At 45.0% G+C, this 25,731-nt stretch overlaps 1 protein-coding gene across 1 annotated transcript; it reads right to left on the bottom strand.

Moving 5' to 3' along the window:
* Positions 1-216: 216 nt before the first annotated feature.
* LOC147465127 (GPI transamidase component family protein / Gaa1-like family protein) lies at positions 217-24,981 on the bottom strand. Its single transcript, XM_086518301.1, has 6 exons — positions 24,800-24,981; positions 24,582-24,673; positions 11,694-11,793; positions 10,671-11,538; positions 1,167-1,294; positions 217-1,087 (listed from the first exon to the last, which is right to left on the bottom strand). The coding sequence occupies exons 1-6, from the start codon at positions 24,892-24,894 to the stop codon at positions 259-261; spliced, it is 2,112 nt and encodes a 703-aa protein (XP_086374427.1). The 5' UTR covers positions 24,895-24,981; the 3' UTR covers positions 217-258.
* Between the last annotated feature and the right edge of the window lie 750 nt (positions 24,982-25,731).

Here is a 25,731-nt window from a genome sequence, read left to right as displayed (position 1 = left end):
TCTTGCATGACCTACATAGGCAAATAATATTTGGAAGGAGAAATGGCATCAACCCACTTGAGAAGGCCCTAAGGGCCCATCGGCCAGAAGGAAATTGATCACCTCGATAAGGAAAAAAACGATACATTTCGCATTCCAGATATAGACAGGCGAGAGGGCCTTTCATGCTGCATAATGAAGGGAGCATTTGCAGAAAAATGTGTGATAGCCAAGGGAGAGGTGCCAACCTTTGGAAGAAAAATCTTTCTTTTTTCATGTTCATTTATTAGGAGCGCACATCAATACTAGTATACATAGAACTGAACAGGGGAGATGCACCAATGACAAGTAAAGATAGGTAGCACTACCCCATTTCCACTGGCATTCCACCCAATCCCAAAATACCCCTAGACTATCACTCAGTTGCTCTCTAGAAAAACAGGAAAATAATAGAGCACAGAACATGCTCAAAGCCAAGCCTATGAAAAATTGATGGATGCCCTTTCCTGTTCGCAACGGACAAACAGTTAGGCACATGGGAGCAAGTACCACTGCCCCAACCAAAGCTGCAGCAAAATTGATTGATGACATGATACCCACACCTATGGTGGCGATCCCAAGAGTAGATGCTTTGATGGCTGTCCAATTGTTACCTAAAGGATTTGGAATCCCCAGAACCCTCGATATCCACACTAGAATTCTCCAGGATAGAAAGCAGCTGATGGTGGAGAAGGCGACCCAAACAGCTACCTTCAACTCCGAAGACTCTACCATATGGTCAGCAATGGGAGGAAAAATGGCTACTACAGAAGCCCACAATTCAAATACGCAAACTGAAAATACCGCAAAGAGCCAATTGGCAAGTTTTCCATCCTGAAGAGCTGTAACAGCTTGCGGTTGACTCAATGTTGTGGAAGAACTTTGGCTGCTGCTACTCGTACACAGAGCCGCAGCCTTGAGGGGTAGTGTTATCAGCAGCAACATCAGGGGGATGGTGTAGACACCCACAGAAACAAATTTGCTTGGGCCGGTAAGAAAGTACAGGAAAAAAGACTGATGAAACTTTTCCAACAGATTGTTTACCGATCGAACTGTTCCTTCAAGTAGCCTACCAGAAAAGCACATATCTCAATATCTTCATTTATCTGGTCATTCCACAAGGATATAACTTGACAACAGGGTCTTACCTCCCAAACTTGAGCAAGGATCCAACCTGCCCTCCCTGTGCTTGTGATGCAAATGACATTTCTATGGTCACTGCATCAATTTGATAGTCTCTGAATGCTCCATGAGCCCCAGTTGGAGCCCCTAGTGCCTGCAAAAGTAAGAGGCAAAAAGATAATCAACAGATAATCAACAAGTCTCACAAAAAAGTCTTAAAAATCAAGCCGAAGGTGATGCGCCCAGGCCCCAAGGTGCTTGCCTGGTCGAATAGCTGCACTCACAGAGAGCGGAGAACACAGGCCACAACAAGTAGAGAGATAGATGAGGATATGAGGGGAGGACCATGGCCAAGCGGTTATTGGTCGAAGAGGAAGACTAGGCAGTTCAGAGGGCTTTATCATGGCCTCAGGAGATGGGAGGCAAGATAGCAGGGGCTGTGGCATAACCACCATGGGAGGTGATGGTTGAGAGAAACACCTGGCGGGTAGGCTGGGAAGAGTGTCAAATTCATGCATGCAAAAGCTGTATGGCACTTCTACCACATAAGATGGCGGAGCCATGCTAGGGCTGATGACGGTGTGCAGCATTCCAGAAGGGCCGTCGATTGGTGGTCGGCAGTGTCGCAGACAGGAGTTGCACTGAGCAAGGCCAGACGAAATCATTTCACGGAAAGTAAGGGATAATCCTGTTCACAGAACTCTACCTTCTCATGAACACATTCAGATTCAGCACTCTTGGTCCTGCTTTAAGTATGGCTATGGCATTGCCAAATCATGCTGCTTCACCCCCCACTTTTTCAGCAGCTCTATGGGCAGGAAGAAGGAAGAAAGGTAGGGTACAGAAGGAAGGAAGAAGACAGGCAGTCAGGTTTCATATCAACAATGCCAAAGCAAGCATAACAAGTACAGCAGGCAGGCAGACAGTAGTTCAGTCTTCGTTTAAAAAAAAAAAGGAAACCCTTCTGAGACTTGAAATCCTTGGTTGCATGCTGCATTGCGAGCTCTCGCAAGTAGAGGAAATTAGCAATTGATACTTCGGTCCGTGCTAAATGTTGTCGTTGATGCCTGCATTGAGCTATTGCTTGTGGAGAAGGAGCTGATCATGGCACAGATGCAGCAGCTGCCCTACTTCCTTGGCCTTCAGGGGCATCAGAATGTCAATGCTGCTTTTTTCACCGATTATCGCTCGAGAGCTTAGAGGAGGAACTGCGCACGAGTGCCTTCAATGGATCCATAGCGCCTCAATCTTCGAGACCCATCCTCCCTCCTTGTCTGTCAGCCATAGCCATATCCACATACATTTATGATCATGGCCAGTTGTAACAACTTCAGACAAGTGGTCGAAGAATATAGCTGTGAACCACAAAAATCTGAAACACTTTCATCACTAACTGTAGCCACTTTCAACCAATGATCGGATGGAAAGAAAGAAAATTACCAAATCTATGAGATTTGAATCAACTTTAATACTTCAAAAACAATTGAAGAAACTGAAAATAAAAGAGTGAAGGGAGACAGAGAAAATGGTGAAGCACGGTGCTCCTGCGCAAGAGTCAGTGGCCCTGAACTGCCTCCGTCCCCCCCCCCCCCCCCCCCAACACCCCTACACACACACACCTTAGGTATTTGTCTATTGATAAACTTAGTTTGAGTACAATGAGTGGTAAGAATCTACAAGTGCTCTTTGTGTCTGCAGGTCTGTGCACCATGGATCAACTTCCAACCATTTTTTCTTTGGCCCACACACACGCACATTCTTTAAAGCAAAAACAAAAGCACAAAAAGCATGTGCTTTTTGGGGATTTTTTTTTTCTAAGGTGCTTTCTGGGGAAAAGCAAAGCAATGCCTTGTGGGGAACGAAAAGCAAGTTAGCAAAACCAGTATTTCAATTCTACAGGGAGAAAAACAACTCTAAGTCTGTGGAAATTCTGCCATAATTTTTAGAGAGAAAAAAAAGATAGATTCTAGAGAGAGAATTTTCCCAAGAAAGAGAAAAACCATTCCCCAGCTGCTGGAGAGCGAAAATGCTTATTATGCATCAAATTGTTCTTCTTTGGCTACTTTGAGTATGTGTGATGAGGATTTCCTATGTAAGGCACAAAAGTCAAAAATCAGTTGATTCCTATGCAAACCGAGTATGATGCTCTTATGGACAATGGCACTTCGTCTTTGTGTGATATAATATTAAAACACACTTCGTTCTATATAGAGAAATCTGTTCTAGAGAGAGTAAACAACAAAGATCAGGATATGAGAGAAAATAAGCACTCCCAGAGAGAAAAGGAAGAATCTCCAAACAGGAAATCACTACGCATCTTCTATATATATATATATATATATATAGAGAGAGAGAGAGAGAGAGAGAGAGAGAGAGAGAGAGAGAGAGAATCAACACGGAACGGCAGAGTTCCATTCCCAGATGCATTGGCCCCAACGTTGGTGCCCCTTCCGGTATTTCTTTGTTGAAACTCCCGAGGGTCCAACTCTCCAAGACCGTGTCCGTATGCTCTCTAAGAGTGCCTCCTAGAGACCCTTATGAACAATACAAGAGTTGCCGAAAGCAACACCCCAAAAGCACCTGCTCCAAAAGCTCTTGCATCCAAAAGCGTCTGCTTCCAAAAGCATAAGCAAAACTGCCAGCAATTAGCCAGCACAAAATCCGGAATTTTCGTACATCAGTGCAAAATCCGGCCAGAGTGCCACATCATCAACAGGTCCGTGTTTTCAAGGTCAGCCTGCCAGCCTTTACGTTTTGTTATTTTAGGGTAGGCCCCTCGACCAGAGTCCGAGAGTTGGTAGAGGTACGCAATCGAAAGCCAATACAACATCGGCAACAGTGTGGAGGGCCAAATTGAGCCTAGCCTAGTAACACGACACTTTTATGTACGAGACACTTTTACGTTGTAACAGGGACGGGCACCACGTGCCAACGGAAAAGAACAAACCGAACAACTTTAAGCACTTCAAATAACACTAAAGTGAAAGAGATGCACGACACACGAGACGGGGAGTGATGGAGTTCCACCCCAAGAGAGCACTGGCCCCAATTTCGCATCCTTTTCATATTGCTGCCACGTCATCATGCTCCACGCAATTTGTGTGTATGCTTCCTTTTATTTAACACCTTGTGTCACTTGGGCCCCATCGAACGGGGTGCTTGAACGTGTGCTACTTAGCACGAATGATGATTTCTTTTAAAGAGAGAATGAGAGAGGTAGAGATGTGTAGAGAGAGAGAGAGAACGACATCTGATGGGGTCCCAACCAACCGTGCTGAATTACGAGCACGTATGTCACAAACTGCTGACGTGTCAAGCCACTGAAAGAACGGAGCCAGCTTGCAGATCCCGGCCGAAAGAAGTAAAGATTGTTGGAAGTGTACAGTCTAGATCTTGTCAACCATTTAAAATCTGTTGCACTTGACAGAACTCCTTGGTCTTATTTCTCTTTTTCTCACTCTCTGAACTGTCAGAAGAGGAAGAAGTCTCCTCAACTGAACTGCTAGATTGCTTTCTGTGCTTTCTAGACTTTTTCCTGGATCTGTTTTTCTTTGTCTTTCTCTGCTCCTTCCGCTTTTTCTCATCCTCACTAGAGCTAGAGGGACTATCAATCGTTTGAAGACAAAGAAAAATTGGGGTCATCCTCCAAACAAGCACGCTTCTTGGATTTGCCAGCCATCTCAAAAGTCGAGGTCCGGCCCAAATAATTCGGGTAATCAGCTGATTTGCTTTTCTTTCGGGAGTGCTTTGTGCTTTTTATCAACCGACTGATCTTCTTATCAAGAGCTTCGTTAAACTCTTCTTGCAAGTACCGTTTCTTCTTTTCTGCACTCAACTTCGCTTTCTGTTTCATTGCCGACTTGAGAGGTGCATGGATAGTATCTCACCATCGTAAGTGAACGTCGCCAAGTGTATGATTCTTCACATACTTTGAATACTTCGAGTCCTTAGTACTTGATCAATCTTTTTACACACGTGACAAAGGATCGGATCCTTCATAGAAGAATAATCTTTTGAGCTCTAATACCATTCTTACAGGCTTGGACATGCCAAGCCAAAAATCAATAGCAACACACAAATAGAAACTGCATATAATTGCATTGAACTTGAATAGAGAGAGAGAGAGAGAGAGAGAGAGAGAGAGAGAGAGAGAGAGAGAGAGAGAGAGAGAGAGAGAGAGAGAGAGAGAGAGAGATGAAAATGAAATGAAATGTTGTATTAAACGTCTTCAAAAGGCCAAAATGACCTATGAGACCAAACTGATACAATCCTTGTGGATCTAATCCAATGTCTGGGTACAAAAATAAAAGGAAGTAAAGTGAAAGACTAAAATTGTCATCATCATCATCATCCATGCTCGAGGATGCTCGGGGCATTGTCCGAGAAAGTATTGCATCGGTCGCTGAAGAGCTTCGTCAATGTCCCCCTTTGTAAATAGTCGTACTGGGTGTCTCCCATGTCGTGCTAGAATAGTCTTGATTCTCTGATGGAGCCTCCGTCGATGTTGTGGTCACCCCGTACATGTGGGCGTCTAGCTCTCTCGAGCTCAGTGGCTCTGTCCACTAGTATACCTCTGGTAGAAGTGGGCTCTGAAGTCTACTGTGAAGCATGCTCATCTGGCTGCTGAGTCCTTGTCCTAAAGAAGTTAGTGATCTCTTCTATGAATGTCTCCCTCTGCCTGGTCTCCTCAAGGGACTCTCCCTGTGTATGCGCAGCTCTAGCAAAAACAACCCAAGGCATCTCTGATCCTGATATCTCATGACTCTAGCCAACGGTCCAAAGCCCTCTCTGAATAGACACTGAAAGCAGCCTCGTATCTCATAGTAAGCCGGACAATGACAAATGTGATGTAGCTTTGTCTCTGGCCCTATATGACACAACTGGCATATCCTGGCTTCTGCTGGTACTCTCGTAAATTTGTCACTCTATCTCTAGCTGATGCAATGATGTGCGCATCTGACCAATAGCACATCGTATCCCATAGGATAAATGAGTGTCTGTATAGGCCAGTCTGATCACATATCCATCCTCTGTTAGTTGGAGGAGATGCTCTCTATAGAAAGCCATCTTCGTGCCCAACTCTTGTATCGGTTGTGCCCATGTGCTTCTGATATGTAGTCGAATCAAATCCTGACGTATAATATACCTAGATGAATCCAAAATAAGCCCAGATTCACCCTTAAAGGAAAGTGCAAGGTATAGACCCATGGTAGTCACCCACAAGACAATATAACCATCAGCTACATCATGCATAGTATTGACTAAATACCACGACATCCCCACTAACGTCGTCAGTGCCCAATAGTGGGTGTAGAACTAGGTACTAACATATGCTCCCAAACACAACACACACCACACATACACACACATGAGCATACATAAACACGAAGTTCAACGTACTGAGTTTCTGTCATGACTCTGGAGATCAAGGGCAGACTCAGCCATAATGAAGCCTAGCACTAAAAGAAGCATTAAATCGAAAAAATTAGCACAAAAATGAGCACAAATCCTGACGTATAAGTCCAATGATCTTTGTCCGAGTGAGACAAAGGGACGGTGCATCCAAGGAGTACTAGAATGGAGGCAGTCTATCCATGCTGAAGCCATGTGACTGAAACCATGAAGTCATCTGCCCATACCAACATGTTGTGTCCCCTTGCAGCGCTAGCTGTTGGAATGACCCAAGGGCTGGTCAAGCATACCTATCTTTGGGGAGGTCCCATAAATTATGCATGAAGGAAATTGATCTAGTAAGGGCTTCAACTACGAGGGGGGGGGGGGGGCAGCAGCTAGCTCAACTCGAATAATCTCATGTGGCATTGAGGCCTAAGCCCGAATCATCCGAGAGATCATAGAGCCCGAATCATCCGAGACATCATAGAGACTAGAGGCCTCTCCATATATCTCCATCCATCAATGCTACCAGATCTGTCCTGGTGGTCCACTGAAGGCCCCCAAATGTGAACCCCATAGAGCATAGTTGAAGCCACTAGAATGTCAAAAAGCCACGGCTTTGTTCGAGGTTCCTGAGACTGAACTTGCGAACACATCTTCTCCAATCCTCCCAAGGTTGCATAAGCTCTCGTCAATCTAGTCTCTGCTGCTCTCCTCAATGAAAACGCCGGTCCATTGAAGACTATCCCAAGATAGGTATATGCATCTGTATACTCCACCATCTCCTGGCCATATGTAAAAGGTGGGTGTTGACCTCCTGACCCACTGTGGTGTGGTGTTAAACACCATAACCTTGGTTTTCCCAGGTTAACAGACAATCCACTATCGTGGGCAAATGTGTACAAAGCATCTAAATGACGCTGCATCCCCTCCGAGAAGTCGAAAATCAACACAATATCATCAGCATATAACAATAGTGGGATCCATGTCCTTGCCAACTGTGCTCCTCTATCACCATCCCTCTCAATGTAGTCAGCAACCTCATCCACCTACATGCCAAATAGTGTAGGAGATAGCGGGCAACCTTATTTCACCCCAATAGTGGAGTGAACCAAATCAAAAATCCCCTCTAGAGTGCATACATGCCTCACTACTGACTCGTATAGGGCAATGATCCCCAAAATCAACTTGGGTATCTCCATCTCTTGTAGTCTATGCATCAATCTAGCTCTAGGCACAGTATCGAAGGCTTTGCGGAAGTCCACAAAGCAACAATAGAGCCGTCTCCCACGTGATCTCCCCTCCTCAATAATGGCTCTGAGGGTCATAATATGATCAACAGTAGAGAAACCTCTCATGAAACCCGCTTGTCCTACTCCCCGTACACCCTCTCTCTGCCATCTACTCAACTGCTGCTCAAGGATGGATGCGTACAACCGTGCCAGTGAGTGTCCAATCATGAGAGTGCGATAGTTCCCAGGCTCCATAGGGTCCACTGCCTTGAAGATAGGTACAATCGTGGACAAACTCCAAGTATCAGGTAGGCCCTCGCACATGGCACGGTTGAACATCACTGCTAGAAGCTCTGCAAGCAAATCTCTGGCATATATAAAATGCTCTACTACCAAGCCATTGTGATCATATGCTCTCCTAGTCTTCATCCTGTCAATGGCTTTCTTTACCATCTCGGCGGTAAAGAAAGCACGTGTGCGGGCATGGCTCTGGCTGATCTGGATACTGATCCCATACCTCTGTAGAAGTGATAACCAGTCGGAGGGAGTGCTCATGGAAGAGTCGCCATGAGAGAGAGAGAGAGAGGGGGGGGGGGGGGGGGGGGGGGGGAGGGAGAGTCAACACGGAACGGTGGAGTTCCGTTCCCAGATGCACTTGCCCAAGATTGGCGCCCCTTCTGATATTTGTTTATTGATTGCCGATAGAGCTCAAACGGTTGTTCTTCTTGAAATAATCCCGTCCAAAACTGCAGCAATCAACCATGGAAGCAACACCTCCTAATCAACGAGAAGAAGAGATAGTACAAGTACATGGAAGAGGAAGTGGAAGAAGACGCTAAGGACAAGGTACACGAGACGATGTGGCGGGTGATGATTACGGCTAAGCGGGGCAATCGTAGGCACAGCAAAATCTAGTTGATGTATAAAACGCTAGGGAAAAACGAAATCAATTTCCCCGTAGAGAATCTTTGGCCTATTCCCAAGATCCACGTTATGCAAAGTATATAGAGATCAAGCCAATGAATAGAGTGACTTGACAGTGAGACGGGATGATCATTCCTTGATCAAAAGCAAAATGGACAATAAAACATCTGTGATAAGAAGAGATCCAACTCATGCCAATTAAATGCAGCAGCAAATGCAAACACGATAGATGCCACCCTTTCCAGATTTTTACTTGTCCTCCTATTGAATCTTGAATTTTCTGTGGGGCAAAAAATAAATTGGGCTACTTCTCCATCTTGTTCTCTATGCTTGGAAGCCACGGTGGTTCACTAGGAGGACTCTGCTTCCATTTGCACACGGAAAGGAAGCATCTGAGCTTCAATACAATTGAAACCACTTCCGACCATTGATCGGATGGAAAGATGGTAAACTACTGTCTTGGGCTACTTCTCCATATTGTCCTCTATGCTTGGAAGCCACGGTGGTTCACTAGGAGGACTGTGCTTCCATTTGCATAGGGTAAGAAAGCATCTGGGCTTCAATACAATTGGAACCACTTCCAACCAGTGATTGGATGGACAGACGGTAAACTACCATCTTGGGCTACTTCTCCATCTTGTCCTCTAAGCTTGGAAGCCACAGTGATTCACTAGGAGGATTGTGCTTCCCCTTGCTTAGGGTAAGGAAGCATCTGAGCCGGAAAGACGGTAAACTACCACATCTGTAAGGCTTGAATCAACTTCATTACAATGAAACAAACTCAACTGAATAATACAATGAAGGGAGATCGAGAAGATGGTGGAACTAAATACTCCTACAAAAGCGTTGGTGACCCTAATCTGCACTGGTAACGGCCCCCATTGGGATATTTTTGTGATTGAGATGAGTATAACAGACAGTAATAATCTTCAGTGATCTTTGTGTGTGTGGGTTCTCAGTCTCTGTGCACCAAGGATATCACCGTGTCAATGTGTCAATGTGTCAAAGTGCATACTCTTGAGACTCTAATATAGTTTCTTCTCTCAAAATACTTAAAACCAACAAGCCTTGGGCATTTTTTAACCCCCCCACACACGTGCTTTAAAGCAAAAACAAACTAGTTTAAAAAAGCACAAAAGCAAGTTTTTTAGGGAAAGCAACAAATTAGTGCTTTTCGGGGAAAAGCAAAAAGCAACAAATGGGAAATGAAAAGCAAGGAGAGTACTTCCGTCACAGAATGGGGAAGCGTTCATGTAGATAGTGATGCCTTTTGGCCTTTGCAATGTTCAACCACATTTCAGCATCTCATGATGTGAATCTTCAAGGATTATGTCCAAAAATTCATGGCAATATTCGTTGATAATTTTACTGTGTATTTTGCAATGGTTTAAGCACATCTAGAAATAGCAGTTACGGTAGAGAGAAGAGATGGATGAGCGAATGCTCCTCCAAAAGAGAGTCAATGGCCCAGAATTGCCAATATCAGAGCCCCCCGATGGGTATCCGGTATGCCATAAGATATGAGTACAAAGTTTGAAGTTGATGTGCGGTCCGAGTGCTCTGTCTTCCACATTCTGCACCCGTGATTCTGTGTAAAGTGTCTCCTCTTAGAACTCTTCAATAGGCTCTACCCTCCAAAAGCTAGAACTAAAAGAAATCCAATGTGCATGACCAATGGAACAAAAGGGGAAGGAGAATCCACAGGGACGAATGATTTGAGTTCTAGAACTTTGCCTATTTAAGAAGGCACCCGTTATGACTAGGTTACCTACTCTTAATCTTGTAATAAGGCAGTCCAGTCATGATCTCAATTAGTTGGAGAAACACTGCACTATACTAAGCAAACGAAGCCAAAACGAAAGCATTTTTTCACCTTAACACACTTGGTAGAGTCTGCTTCTCAGTAGCACAACCAAGAGCCGAAAACTATAAAATTCAGTTGTTCGCTAATAAACACAATGTCCGGGGTAGTTGGCTCACCTGAAGTATTACTGAGCGAGTTAAAGTAGCAGCGCCTTGGACATATTCAACAGCAGGCAAGCCAAATTTCCATCCTGCATTTAACGTGGCAGCAACTTGTCCCACTTTCTCCAGAACCTGACCAGTAATATGAAGCCATGCCCATTCTAGCATGTCAGCTGCCATGTCCACTCTCATTTGCAACCCTTCTCTGTAAACAGCCAGATTGTTCACAACATTTATGAGATCCAAATTGGGCATCTGCCCATTTGGCCCTTCCGCATAGACTGTCAAGAAATCATTCAAAAGCCTAACTTGAACTCCTTGCATATTAAAGACCACACCTGCACCGATGACACCTGCCCGCTTAAAATCACCTAACGTGCTTTCCTCTAAGAGTGAGGCAGAAGGCTTATCTACTAATGAAAAGAGAATCTCTCCTGCGGTAGAACTTTGATAAAAGGGCTCATGGTAGTCCTTCAACCAAGCTGAAACAGCTGTATGGAGGCTAAACTGTGAATCTGCAGCAAGCCAGATAATGTCCTTTGCCAACCATGGTGCTTTGTTCAAGAGCTGAAACAAAGAAAGACCAAGCCCCAAAGAGACTACATCAGCATCCGTCAGTGACCCTGCATCATAAGGAGTCACCAGCACAATGGCCTCGTTTCCATCACCTCGAGGAGCACGTATTATCCCAGCAATGTTCACACCAAATTCTACTGAAACAGTGACGTTATCTTTCGCACTTGACTGCAAGAATTTTGTGGATGATGGATGCGACAACAAAAAGTTTATGGATGAGAAAGTAGGACCAGGAGGAGAGAAGGGGTGTACATAAAAATCTACACCCATACCAACAAGATACTTCACCAAAAAGCTCCTTATAGCCCTGGAACAGACAAGACCAGGCCCAATGAGGATCTTGAAGTGGCTAGAAAGGTATTAAGAATTGTAAAAAGCACCCATATGTTCAGAAAGCAGATGCACATCACAGGCAGCTAGATGTGCATAAGGGCTTGAAGAGAAAAGAGAACCAACGCTTACATCCCTGGATTAGTTGTGTTGTGTCTCAAGGCTTGCAGATCCCTTGCAAATTGAGCTGCATCCATAGCATCGCGAACTGTGAATTTTGGGCTAGCAGAGCCTACAAAGAAAATTCCATGTTTTTGTATCAATCAGAAAACAACCCAGATTAATAAATGGCATAAGAGAGTACATAGGTGCATCCTTACAAAGCTTTTAATGCATACAAGCCAAATCACAAAAAAGTTCGCCAGTCACGTCCAAAGCTAAATAAAGACTTAGTTCCCTGCTTTATAGAGCAAGCTCACAGGTTATACCCATCACTCTAGACTCTAGAGTCTAATCCTCTACCTAGCCCTTTACACTTTCGTTTAAACTTTACGCCCTTTTACTTAGTCTTTTTGTTATCCTCGTCACTGAGATCATAGATGACACTGAAATTTGACTCATTTTGAGCCCTTGTGGCATGTACTTCTCATTTTGTTACCATCTCGATTCTCGTGCCATCAATGTTTTATTAGCACATTTGCGTATATATGACTCATGTTCTTTGGTCTATTTAGTGTAAATTTGTGGTCAAAGTAATGCTCTATGTGTGTGGTATGTGCGCAGGTCAAAAATGCCAAAAAAAACTCTCTTTTTTTTTTTTGCCGTTCCGGACCCCGTCCCCGTTCGCTAATTTTTGTCGTCTCGTCCCCGTTGCCTACCCCAACCTGCCATTCCATCTTACTATGCCTTAGCAGCTAGCCTTGCCTTGTGCTTGTCGAAAGAACCATCAGATTTGTACTTGGTCTGTAGACCCATTTGACACCAATCACCTTCCGCTTAGCAGACTACGGAACCAACTCCCATGTGTTGTTCTTCTTGATGGAATCAAGTTCTTTCTGCATGGCCAACTTCCACTTCGGTTGTGAAAGCGCCTCCTCAACTGTCAGAGGATTTCTATCCTTGATCACTGTTGACATCAAAGCATAGTTCACCTGTAATAAAGTCCCATCTGCATTATCTAGAATGGGTGCATTATCCTCCATAACCAGAGGGCCAGGGGTAGGAGAAGAGGGTTCATCAAGAGGCAAGACAGTTTCTGGGTCTCCAAGTATCGGCAAATCAGGGGCAACCCTCTCAAGGGCCCCCCACATCGTTGCCGATGTGGTATTTGCTTTTGATTGCGTAAATGGAATGTACACATGCAATACCTCAATGCGACTCTACTGACTCGAATGGGGAATGTCGATGTGGTGACTCTACAAAATGAAGCACCTCCGGGGCTAATTTGATGCACCTTTGGATCCGTCTCGATGAGGGGTTGTTGATAGCCATCAAGGGGTAGATCTAGGGCTCACTTGCGCTCCCGATGTTAGGTGCAGCGGAATTAAAATGGTGAAGATCTAGGTTCAACACTTCCACAAATCTTTACTTCTTCCTTGCGTTAATGCTGCTACTTAGAGTGAGAGATGGTTCCTTTTATTTCCCTGAAGAGAGGGAATAAGAGAAGTAGAGATGTACACCGGGGGGGGGGGGGGGGGGAGAGAGAGAGAGAGAGAGAGAGAGAGAGACTTGATGGGGTCCCAACCAACCCCTCAAGGAACCCCCCTATAACGAGGACGGGCACCACGTGCCAACGGCAAAGAACAAACTGAGCAACTTTAAGCACTTCAAATAACGTTGAACTGAAAGAGATGCATGACACACGAGACGAGGAGTGGTGGAGTTAAACCCCAAGAGAGCACTGGCCCCAAAACCTGGCGCCCCGTTCGGTATTTTTTTATATTGCTTGAACTCAATACAATGCCGGTACTCACGCTCTGCACCTTCACCCAAAAGAGTGCCAAAGTATGAGCCCTCTGCACAATTTTAAAGGCCCTCGGCCCTTCAAAAGCAGTTTACATGAAAAGCTTACAAGCCTAAAAGCATCTGGTTAAAAGTTGGGCTGAAATCAGCTAGCGCAAATTATGGAAATCCATAAAGCTACCATGCTAGCACTGTCAACGCGTTTTACAAAAACCCGTACAGCTGCCATGTCAACATTGTCAGTGCGAAATCAGAGACTGCTTTAAAGTCCTGCCATGTCATCCTTCTTTTACGCTAGGGTTGTTGTGTGTGGGTGATGCTTTTATTTTTATGGTCTTTGGGTCATTTGGGCCCCATCGGACAGGGTCCCGTAAGTTGGTGGGAACTTCTTGTTCCTCTACTGCTTCTTTGCTTCTCTTAAGGTTTAGGCCTCTCAGCCGGGATCTGCAAGTTGGCTCCATTCTTCAGAGGCTTGACACGTCAACAGTTTGTGACACCCCCCACACCGTTGCCTGTGGGATTTTCTTTTGAATGCGTAAATGAAATGTACACACATGCAATACCTCAAGTGCAGAATCTACTGACTCAAATGGGAAATGTAGCCACAGTAACTCTTTAAGATGAAGCACCACTCGGGCTGATTTGATGCACCTTTGGATCCGTCTCGACAAGGGTTGCTGATGGTCACCGAGCGGTAGATCTGGGGCTAATTTGCACTCCCGATGTGACAGGAATGAAGGGATGAAAGCTGGCTGCAAAAACAGGATCTGGCGCGCAAAACACAACCAATATGTTGCATAAAGCAAGGCTGAAAACGCAGCTGCTGATGGAGCAACTGATGGCCAGCAATAAGAGCACTCGATGCGGCGAGGGGATGGCCAAGGAGAGGCTCAATGGGAGGCTGGAAAGTCCGGGCTGCAATAGGAGGGTAGCGTTAGCAAGACCAGGCTGCGACCGGCAAGGAAACGGCATTAAATCTGAAAACGATAGACTCATCTATTGCATAATGCAAGAGTTGGGCTGATCTGCTTCCATTGAGCAAAAGCCCCAGTGCTGATTGCTGATGCAAAAATGCTGGCTGAATTTGGGTGCTTGCTGCAATTGATGCAAATCGCTAGTAGGTCCCCTCCCTTTAAAGTGAAAACTTAGGCTCAAGAATCCATTAAGGCTTAGGTAGAGCAAACCGATATAAAAGTTTATAAAATATATCAATAAAATTGACATGTTGATAAACTTGACCAGGGCTAGGTTTCGGGGTGAAAATATCGCACATCTACCCACCCGGGAATCCGATCGACGCAGTGAATGGCTCGTTGGATTCCTCTAACCTAAAACTACATGCATGTCATGCATAGTTGACACGTACGGTCACGTACGACGGGTACATGTACGAAGACGTGCGGTACTAATCGAACTAAAAAAAATTAGACGTACGGTGACGTAACGTACGATGCAAAAAAAAATCATGCGTCTTACACATGATAGATCATATGAGTCATGACATCGACCTTAGTACTTAGTACCAGGGCTAGAAACAAACATTTTTCCTAACCGATCAAAATAAGGGAAAACTTGAAATTCTCCCGGTTTTCAGGTCAAAATTTGAAGCTTTTGCCGGTAATTACACTAAAACTTGTGTAAATTTGCCGGTTTTCTTAGAGGTAAGCTCAAAATCTAACCGGGATTTTATAATTTCAACCGGTTAAAATACACTAGACCCCGGCTTTTTTCTAACACTGCTTAGTACTAAATACTTGTAACTTAAGTCTTAGAAGTTAGAACATGAAATATCTGTCCATGGACATTGGAAACGGCAATGTCCGAAGAAAGAAGAATCATGATCTTCAAAGTGGTGGCGGCCATAGTAGATCCGCTACCCAAGCCTCGTCGCACATAGGTCATGGTGGTTTGAGCCAATGCAGCCATTGGGCTCTTGTTTAAATGCAGTCGAGATGCAAAACATTCCCACACCAAAAATCGCCCCCGCCAATATAATTATAAATATAAATTTAAAAAAAAAAAACAGACGACTCATGTACGGAACGTACGAGTCGTCCCGTACGTCGAATGTGGACAACCCTGATGTCATGCCACTCCATGCGGCGAGGAAATGGCCGAGAAGAGACTCAATGGGCTACCGAAGTACCGGGCTGCAACAAGGAGGTTAGCGTTAGCAGATCCATCGCATTTCCGATGAGGAAAGGAGCTGAAAACTGAAACCGCTGGCCTACAGGGCTGATACGGCACAAGGCTTGCGAGGATGAGTAAAACGCTAGGCTGATCTGTTGGCAATGGGGCAGCAAAAACGCCAGGGCTGATTTCTGCAAAAACGCTCGCGCTGCTCTAGCACTGGCTCACACTGTTGGACACACTTGGATTGATGCTCCTTTATAGAGTAGGTATACTGCTTAAGAACCCCTTAAGACTTTGGAAGACACAGTTATAAAAATAAATCATTTGAATGATTTCTTAATAAGCTTGTTCGGGCAAAGTTTTTGGGTGAAACTGTCGCGCATTTGCCAACCTGGGAATCTAGTTGATGCAGGGAATGGCTCATTCGATTCCTCTCACCTAAAACTACACGCACGTCATGCCAAATGCCCACCGTAGTGAAATAACATCTATCAAAATGCTTGTACAAACCATTAATGCAAGAGGGTTCCAAAATTGGAAAACATAATCTAAAAGACTCATCCGGACATGCAGGTCCTGCAAATTGGCTCAAAAAAATTGTCGGTACTAATCCTCGGAGCATTCTAGACACTCCTATCTAGTGATATGTACAGAATTGGCTCTGGAAGTCGATGAAGCATGTCCACGTGGCACATTGTCACGTAGACATGCTTCATTGACTTCCAGAGACAATTTTTGTCAAGTGCAGCAGAAGAGAATAAGGATTTTGCTTTATCTAGTACTCCGCACACAAACACAAGGGACACTTTACTTCTCTTGAAAGAACTGAACTAAACTGAAAGAAAAAGAGAGAGAGACACGAGAGAGAAAAGAGACGACAGAGGGATGTCGGGTCCCAACCCTCAAGGGCCCCCTTGCTCTGTTGCCAGAGCAAGTACTTTCTTTATTCTTGCACAATGCTACTACAATAATGATGATGCTAATGGGTACTGATGCTACTTAGGTACTGACGGGGTACTGAGGTACTGAGGTTCTATGTTGAAGACGATCAAGTCGACGACGAGGTGCTGATGGTCTATGTCGATGACGATGATGTCGACGACAGGTACTGTTGGTCTATGTCGAAGATGATGATGTCGACGACGATGACGATGGTGACTATGACGATGACGATGACGATGATGGTGTCGTCGTCAAGTCTGGGACTGCTGATGACGATGACTAAGGTGTCGTCGTCAAGATAGGGATCTGCAATGACGATGTCGACGATGGTGTCAACGACGACGACGTCAATGCTGTAAACTGAAAACACTAGATGTTCTGCTATGGGTCTGCTACTGTGGCGGCACTGCGGCTTGGATCTACAATCGCCAAGTTGCACTTGTGCTGAAATGCAAAAACGCTAGGCTGATCTGGCTGAGAATGCAAAACGCTGGCTGTCTCGGCTAAAAACTGAAAACGCTAGGCTGGTTTACTGTTGGTTGGTCAATGCGGCGAGGAACTGCAACGGGGAGTTGTGGTCCGGAAAAGCTAAGGGCTGAAAATTGAAACGCTGATGGCTGTGGGCTGAAAACGCTGAACTGCTGATGCTGAAAACGCTGGGCTGAAGTGCTGAGAAAACGCTGGAGAGCCCGAGGGTGCCTGCCGGTCTGCTGCGGTGCCTGCCCTTTCTGTGTCCCTGCTTCTTCTGCTTCTACTGAGTGCCCAATGGGTTTCATTTATAGGAAATATATGTTGGGTAGGGCAAGCTTCCCAACAAACTTACAAAAAGAATTCCAAAAGTCACTTTTAATAAAATGACTTATAAGAGGTGTTTCACGCGGTGAATGCCTGCATGATGAAATGTTGTCCTGTGCAAGAGAGGGTATGCAACTATGACTGGCCTTGACATGCACGTCCTGCTAGAGGCTCACATAGGTGTCAAGCTCAGTCCTAAGCTAATGACTCATGCAAGAATATGGCAGAAGCATGTCCACGTAGCGCAAGTGAAGTGCGCACGTGACAATTTTTTACCTATTCCTAGATAAGGAGGATTAGTACCGGCAATTTTGTGAGCCTCTTCCCACAACCTGCATGTTCAGACGAGTCCATTAGATTGGGTTTTCCAGTTTTGGAACCCTTTTGCATAAATGGTTTGTACAAATGTTTTGACAGATGTTATTACACTTCAATGGGCATCTAACATGGCGAGCATGTAGGTCTAGGTTAGAGGAATGTGTTGGTCCAATCGGTTCGTCAAATGGTTCACAGAGCAGTGAGTTATCGCCTGAAAACTTACATGTGTGTACATTTGCACACTTTTCGGACTTGCACAATTTTCCCAATTTGGTACCTCAAAAAGTCCTATAAAAGGAGCAGCACACCTAGCATTTTCTCATAAGATTTGGGAGCGCCAGAATTCAGCCCAACAACATTTTGCAACAGCAAGCCCTCGTGTTCTTGCATCCAACCACGCAGATCAGTGTTTTCAGTTTTCAGCCCTTCCTCTCGCCGGATAAGGCCCGAATCTGCTAAGGCAAGCCTTTCCACTGCAGCTGGTACTTCAGCAGCCCATTAAGACCCTTCTCGGCCCTTCCCTCGCAACATCAAGTGCTCCCATCCCTGTTCATCATTGGCTCCATCATCATCTGCGTTTTCAACCTTGCTTTGTGCGTCAGGTCAGCTACGTTTTTGCAACCAGATCTGTGTTTTTGCAGCCAGCTTTCAGCCCTTCATTCCTCTCAAATCGGGAGCGCAAATGAGCCCCAAATCTACCCCTTGGTGGCCATCAGCAACCCCTCATCGAGACAGATCCAAAGGTGCATCAAATTAGCCCCGAAGGTGCTTTGTCTTGAAGAGTTATTGTCACGAGATGGGCACCACGTGCCAACGGAAAAGAACACATTCAACAACTTTAAGCGCTTCAAATAACAACTGAACTGAGAGAGAGAGAGAGAGTACGACACACGAGACGACGAGTGGCGGAGTTCCACCCCAAGAGAGCACTAGCTCCAAACCTTGGCACCCCTTTCGGGATTTCTTTATATTGCTTCAACTCACTACATCGTCAGTACTCCACCCTCTGCACCTCTACACGGAGCGTACCAAAGAATGAGCCCTTGGCTCATATTTAAAGGCCCTTGGCCTCTCAAAAGCAGTTACATGAAAAGCATCAAACTCTAGAAGCAATTCGTCCAAAAGTTGCCAGTGCATTTTGCGGAAATCCGTACAGTTGCCACGTCACTAGCGTAAAACGCGGAAATCCGTACAAGTGCCACGTCAACATGTCAACGCAGTTTGCAAGCTATCCAAACAGATGTTGCCATGTCATCAGTTCTCCATGCTAGAGTTTTCTGTCTTTGCTTTATTTAAATGTTTTTAGGTCACTTGGGTCCCATCAGACGAGATCCCATAAGTTAGCAGGAACTCCTCTTTAGAAATAGGCCACTCGACAAGACTTTGCAAGTTGGTAAAACTTCTCCTGCTACTTTTCACTTAGGGTTTACGCCCCTCGGCCGAGATTTGCAAGTTGGCTCTGTTCTTCAATGGCTTGACACATCAGCAGTTTGTGACATCCCCCCTTCTTGAAAGAAAGTAATCGTCCGCAATTACACCATACTCGCAAAACAACTCAAATTAGCTCAAAAATTTCTGAGGGGCATTCCAAGGGACAAACAGTTTTCTCATTCCAAATTGGAGCTCTTGATATCCTGGGCCGTTGGCTTCCCAAAAAAATATCATCTAATAAGGAGTATATTCTCATTCCAGATTGGAGCTCTTAATATTCTAGCATAGCAAAATTAGCCATCACACCCAAAGCGTGCTGATCTCCAACAGGTGTCTTGATGTACTAAAATTACATACCTAGGCCATCTCACCCAATTAGGAATATTTTGAGTGGTTGGCATGTTACAATGCAGCACAAATGCTCACATATGCATAATACAAGACATAGAAACATTAAGCCACTGATGAACACTCCACCTACAAATAACCATCTTGGTTCGGGCCATGAGCTGTTCGACAACTCCCTCATCACTCCTCTCGCAAGTAACCTAAAAGGTTCGGGCCATGAGATATAGAGGCCTATTACAACCAAATGCCCCTCAGACCGCAGCCTGCGTCGTTTGGAGGTGTTGAGAGTAACCACTGCTCAAACTTCTTAATACTCCCCCGGTAAATAACCATCCAGGTCCGCGCCATGAGTAGCAACAACAATACTCGCCCCGTAAATAACCACAAGGGTTCGGGCCATGAGTATCTACAAGCGTTCTCAAACATCAATTCTCTTCAGTACTCCACTTGAGAGTAAACCTCCAATTATTGAAACCAATATTAAAACCAGAGTCAAACAATTCAAATCGGCACCAAGGCAAGTTTAAAACAGATGCCATCCATTTCAAACAAATTCCAGACAGGATAATCAAACAAGTTCTCAAACAGAACTCAAAAAACTGCTAAATCAAACTGAAAAAAGCATTAGTCGAGCTCGAAAGTCGACAAAGGCTTTCGTCCTGAAAGCTGCACCAAAATTAGGGTAAGATTTCTTCCATAAATTTGTAGCCGACCGCAACATGGTCCATAAGCTCTTGAATAGTCGAAACGGGCCTCGACGGACAGTGTTCTCTGTGGCGGTGATGATAGCCCCAAGATGTAGCAATCACACTAGGCCTCCAAGGTGAGATATATCGAGAAATTTCAAATTGTAATCTGCGAGGGTTTCTATGGCAAGCATTTCAAGATACCGCACTCTGCCAGAAGCTATACTCCGAAGTAAGATCTTAGAAAGCATGTAACTTCGGACAAAAATTTTCTTGAAAGCTTGCCAAGTCCTTGGAGTGTGCCGCTTGGTAGCTATAGACATCCACCACTACATGGCACTGCCTCTGAGAAAAACAGTGGCTTGAAAAATCTTTGATCCTACTCTTGCAAGCGATCTTCATGGCTTATGCCTTGTAAGTCAGAGCCATGAGGACGGGAGCGCGCCCGATACGCAACGGAGTAAGGGTGGGAGCGGCTAATAAGTCTGGGGTCAGGACACAGATTCTTTAATGAAATTCCCAGAACGAAAATTCTTGCTCTGTCTGCTCTTTGGTAGGACCAGTATGCTTTCAGAAAAGCACACACCTGAAGCTCTGATGCCACTGTCACGAGACAAGCACCACGTGGTGCCAACAGAAAAGAACAGACTGAATAACTTCAAATAACAACTGAACCGAAAGAGAGAGAGAGAGAGAGAGAGAGAGAGAGAGAGAGTGCACGACACACAAGACGGGGAATGGCGGAGTTCCACCCCGAGAAAGCACTGGCCCCAAACCTTGGCGCCCCTTTTGGAATTTCTTTATATTGCTTCAACTCAGTACATCGTCGCTACTCCATCCTCTGCACCTCTACGTGGAGCGTGCCAGAGAATGAGCCCTTGGCTCATATTTAAAGGCCCTTGGCCTCTCAAAAGCTGTACATGAAAAGTATCAAACTCTAAAAGCAACTGGTCCAAAAGCCGTCAGCACGATTTGCGCAAATCCGTATAACTGCCGCATCATCAACGTAACACATGAAAATCCGTACAAGTACCACATCAGCATGTCAGTGCGTTTTGCAGGTTGTCTGTATAGATGTTGCCACGTCATCAATTCTCCACCCTAGAGTTTCTGTGTGTGCGTTGGTCCTGCTTTATTTAAACGTCCTTAGGTCACTTAGGCCCCATCGGACGATGTCCCATAAGTTAGCGGAAACTTCTCTTTAGCAATAGGTCACTTGGTCTACTGCAGCTTCTTCTTCTGCTACTTCATCACTTAGGGTTTAGCCCCCTCGGCCACGATCTGCACGTTGGTTCCGTTCTTCAATGGCTTGACACGTCAGCAGTTTGTGACAGTTACCACAACAACATTCCCCATCAAGTCAGTAGACTCGTAGAGTTTGCATTGAGGTATTGCATATGTGTACATTCCATTTATGCAATCAAATGCAAATACCACATCAATAACTCTCTCTCTCTCTCTCTCTCTCTCTCTCTCTCTCTCTCTCTCTCTCTCTCTCTCTCTCTCTACACCTCTACCTCTCATTCTCTCTCTACTAGGAAATAAAAGAAACCATCTCTCGTGCTGAGTAGCACTCATTAACACAAGGAAAGAAGAAAGATTTGTGGAAGTGTGAAGTCTAGATCTTGTCACCATTTCAATTCTGCTGCACTTGACACACACAAAGCCATGTGCACGTGACATTGCGCTCACACCAAGGTTGCTTTTTCCCACCTCACAACGATTGGGATGCCGCAATGTGCAAGGTCCACTCTCAATGAGCGAAAAAGAGGAACAAGGGGAGGTTGGAAAGCCTCTCTTTTGGGTTACCTGCCACTCTTCAAAAAACACAGATTAAAGAGATTGGCACACCCAAGAGGCCTTGGGGGTTATGAGCGATCTCAAACAAGCAAATGATCCCTAAGACTATTGATGAAGACAAGAATGCACCCGATGCGCGATGGACTGAGGGTGGGAGTGGCTAATATTTGTAGGCAGCAGGAATTAGTCAAGGGCAAGGACACAAAACTTCTTTAATTCTACTTCGTTCTTTAAGTTCTTTTCTTAAGAGTGATGATACCGAACACTGCCAAAGAGCACTAACACCAATGTTATGTGCAGCGGAAGAAATTTAAGGTGATAACTCAAGATGAGTGATCAGTGCGTACTCAGTTTCTTTTACCTCATGAGACAAAATGTGCAATAGACTAAAGAGAGGAGGAGGAGAAATACTGTGAGAGAAGGTTCTATGAGTGAGAGAGAAAAAGAATACTAAAACCAGATGGGGTCCCATGGTCCTAGGTGTTGAGATGCTAATGGCATCTTGCGGTGGGTGCTTAGTTCACCGAGGCTAAGGGCTGAAAATAGAAAACACTAGTGGTGAGGATCCGGATCTATGAAGGTACTAGATGAGGGTATGGCTGAATCTGTCATCAATGGTGCTAGATAGCTGAATGCTGAAAACGCTAGGCTTGAGGGTTGGGATCTGTAGTTTGTTGGCAATGGTACTAATGAAGGCAAGCGCTAGGGCTGATTTGCTCTTGCGGTAAAGAGTTGCTAGCACCGAGAGAGGCTCATGAAAAATGTTGAAGGATGAAGATGGTGTGCAACTGCCAGGTGCTTGGGGATCTGGAAATGCTAGGGAATGCTTGAGGGTGCTGCGGCACTAGGTGCCATGGGGTGCTTGTACTCGGTAGGTTATGATGATGCATGGTTGCCCCAAGGGTCTCCTATATAGGCAGAAAGCATGGGTCGAGCAGTCACAATGCCATAAGGTAGCCCACGACTTCATAAATTAATGCTAAATGTCAATTAACTTATTAATAAGTTAAAAACCTATTTATTGGAGGTGCTTCCTATGTAGATACTACCTAGGCTTGGTACTAATGCTTTAGTATGGGAACACTCCCTAGTGCCTACACCTGCAAACACTGGTTGTGCTCTAGTGCAATCAGAGTGTATGCAGCTACTCTAAAGTGCTTGGACATGCACGTCCTGCATACAGGCTCACAAGGGTGTCAACACTTCCTAGGCTGTCCTAAACCCTAGGAATAGGAGTTACAGCTTGTCCACGTGCACGTAGGGTTAGATGTACACGCGACACATTTATTTAATATTAGCTTAGTACTAATGCTGCAGTATGGGAAAACTCCCTAATGCCTACACCTACCAGACACTGGTTGTGCTCAAGTGCAACCAGAGGGTACCTAGGCTTGGTACTAATGCTACATTATGGGAACACTCCGTAGTGCCTACACCTAGCAGACAATGGGTGTGCACTGTGCTCTAGTGGAATCAAAGGGTATGCAGCTACTCTAAAGTGCTTGGACATGCACGTTTTGCATACAGGCTCACAAGGATGTCACAACATTTCCTAAGCTGTAGTCTGTCCTAAACCCTAGAAATAGGAGTTCCAACTTGTCCACATGCACATAGGGTTAGATGTACACGCGACACATTTATTTAATATTAGCATTTTTCCCATGTGTCAAGATGTAGCAGTTTTATTAGCAAAGTCCCTATCATGTTGTGTTTGTCTCCCCTCGCATGTGCTCCTCTCTTCATTCCTTTATGGTATCAAAGCAAGAAGGTTGAGGACCGCTTGGAGAACCCATGGCACGCTTCAAGAGGCTTCTACAACAAATTTCATCACGGTATATTGTTTCTATTTTTTTGGGCAGGTATTACTTGTGTTTTTGTTGCTCCTTCAGTGTTTTTTGCAAATTAGAATCAGATCAGCCTCTTTGTTCTCTAGGCGACCCCAATTTGGTGTTAAATGGGGAGTCAACGTCTTCAATCTACATTTCTTGTAGCAGCCATCTGCATTTTGTAAATCAGCCCCATGGGCATGTAGTATGTTGGAGGCATTTTACACCAGTTTCATGGAGCTTAAAAGGCCCTACGGTGAGCTTGGTCAAGTGGTCAACTTGATTAACGAAGGTTAAATGTTGGGTTTATGGTCTTGACACCCATTATATCAAGTTTTTTCAGTTGCATGATAGAATACAATGCCGCATTTCAAAAAAGGTTTTTCAGTGCTCCTAGTCTTTAATATCCAACCACTTCAAAGTGTTCCACATTGCTTTGTGACGTTCTTTACAAAAAAAAGGACAATACAATGAATCAAAGCCTTTAATTATGAAACTCTTGATTTATAAGCAATCCTTCAAAGAAGGTCCCTCCCAAGTGACCTAGACTATTACTTCACAACCTTTCATTTTTAGCTTAAAATAAAACCACAATAGTATGCCTGCTTGCCTGGTTCAACTTTTTAAGTTTAGATACTGATTTCTGAAACGCTCCTAGAAAAATCCCAAAAGAGAAAGGACTGTTTGAATTCTCTAAAAGCAGAAAAGCAAATGTCCTAATTGAGAAATGCAAGGTAACAGACATTGTGAAACCATGCAACGCAACTACAGCAGCACTGCCATTGTCCGATCGTCGACAGGAAAAGACGTGTTCAGTAAATTTGTTAGAAAAAGAATACCAGGTATGAGAGCATTTTCTGAGATATACGTGTTCTTTGCCAATGCTGGAAGCAGGAGCAGGGCAATCAACCCAAAGAGGCAGCTAGTCGTCCTGTGACAGAATTCACTAAATGAAAAAACTCTCCCTTTCAACAACATACAAACCATCTCTGCTCATGGAACGTGAAAGGGCTGTCAATGACAAAGAAAACTGCTTTGTCAGGGAGATGTCACTTACACGAGGAGATCTGCGTGACGGATAGCAAGAGACGCAAGCTTTGGAAGGAGACGCTCTTGCCTTGTAGTCCCCTGCTGCGAGCTGGACTCCGCCATTGATAACTTGTCCTTGACTGCACTCTCGTCACATACCCCCGAAGGCTGAGAGAGAGAGAGAGAGAGAGAGAGAGAGAATCTCACTCTACTCTTCACACCAATAATATTCATGTTTAGTAATCTATTTACTCTATTATGGAAGGGAGTATTCAGGCGGTGACACGCAGCCTCGTGACTAATTGACACCACCTTGTCCGGTAGGATCTACAGTCCACCATCTTCGAACGATGTGGACCATCCATTTATTCTCAAGAATGAAAAGATTCCGGTCGGTTGAGACCTTGCGACTTGAACCCACCACGTACACGACCGGAGGCAATGACTCTCCCATTAAGCTATCACGACCACTTGAAATGGAGGTGTGAACAAAGAATCATGTAGCAAAAATGACGGGGTGGGGATCACATGGTGTTCTCTTGGAGATCACTTTGGGATAGACGGGCTCACACTGCAATCACTTTGGGATAGTCGAGGTCACACTGTAATTACTTGGTAATGGGTGGGGGCACAAGGTGATCACATGTTAATTGGGATTCACACAGGGATGACTTGGCGGTCATCAAATTTACTTGGGGTTCACTTTAATTGTGATCACTTGGGGATTAAACTGCCATCGAACGGTGCAAAACCGATCCCGCTGCCCCCAATCAATAGGGACCGTAGATCCCACCTAACAGAGGTGGTGTCAATTAGTCACGAGGGAAATTGAGGCGAAAAGGTGACATCCTGAGCCAAAATTGACGGGGAGGGGATCCGGATCGTCGCGAGCTGGAAATCAGCGGGGGACTAGCCGGCGTGTCGTGAGCCCTTACAGCGAGCAAGCGGGGATGAGAGAGA

This window comes from Adiantum capillus-veneris, chromosome 1 (genome assembly GCF_014529385.1).
Source record: "Adiantum capillus-veneris isolate H3 chromosome 1, ASM1452938v2, whole genome shotgun sequence".
NCBI lineage: Eukaryota > Viridiplantae > Streptophyta > Polypodiopsida > Polypodiales > Pteridaceae > Adiantum > Adiantum capillus-veneris.
Note: the sequence above shows the minus strand (reverse complement) of the source record. Positions and strands in the feature narration are given on the sequence as shown.

Coding starts and splice junctions, on each gene's coding strand:
- LOC147465127 (XM_086518301.1), bottom strand. CDS start 24,894: ATGGCGGAGTCCAGCTCGCAGCAGGGGACTACAAGGCAAGAGCGTCTC. Junction 24,674..24,799: donor CGTCACGCAGATCTCCTCGT/GTAAGTGACATC, acceptor ATTCTGTCACAG/GACGACTAGCTGCCTCTTTG. Junction 1,295..10,670: donor CTCGCTCAGTAATACTTCAG/GTGAGCCAACTA, acceptor TTACTTTTGCAG/GCACTAGGGGCTCCAACTGG.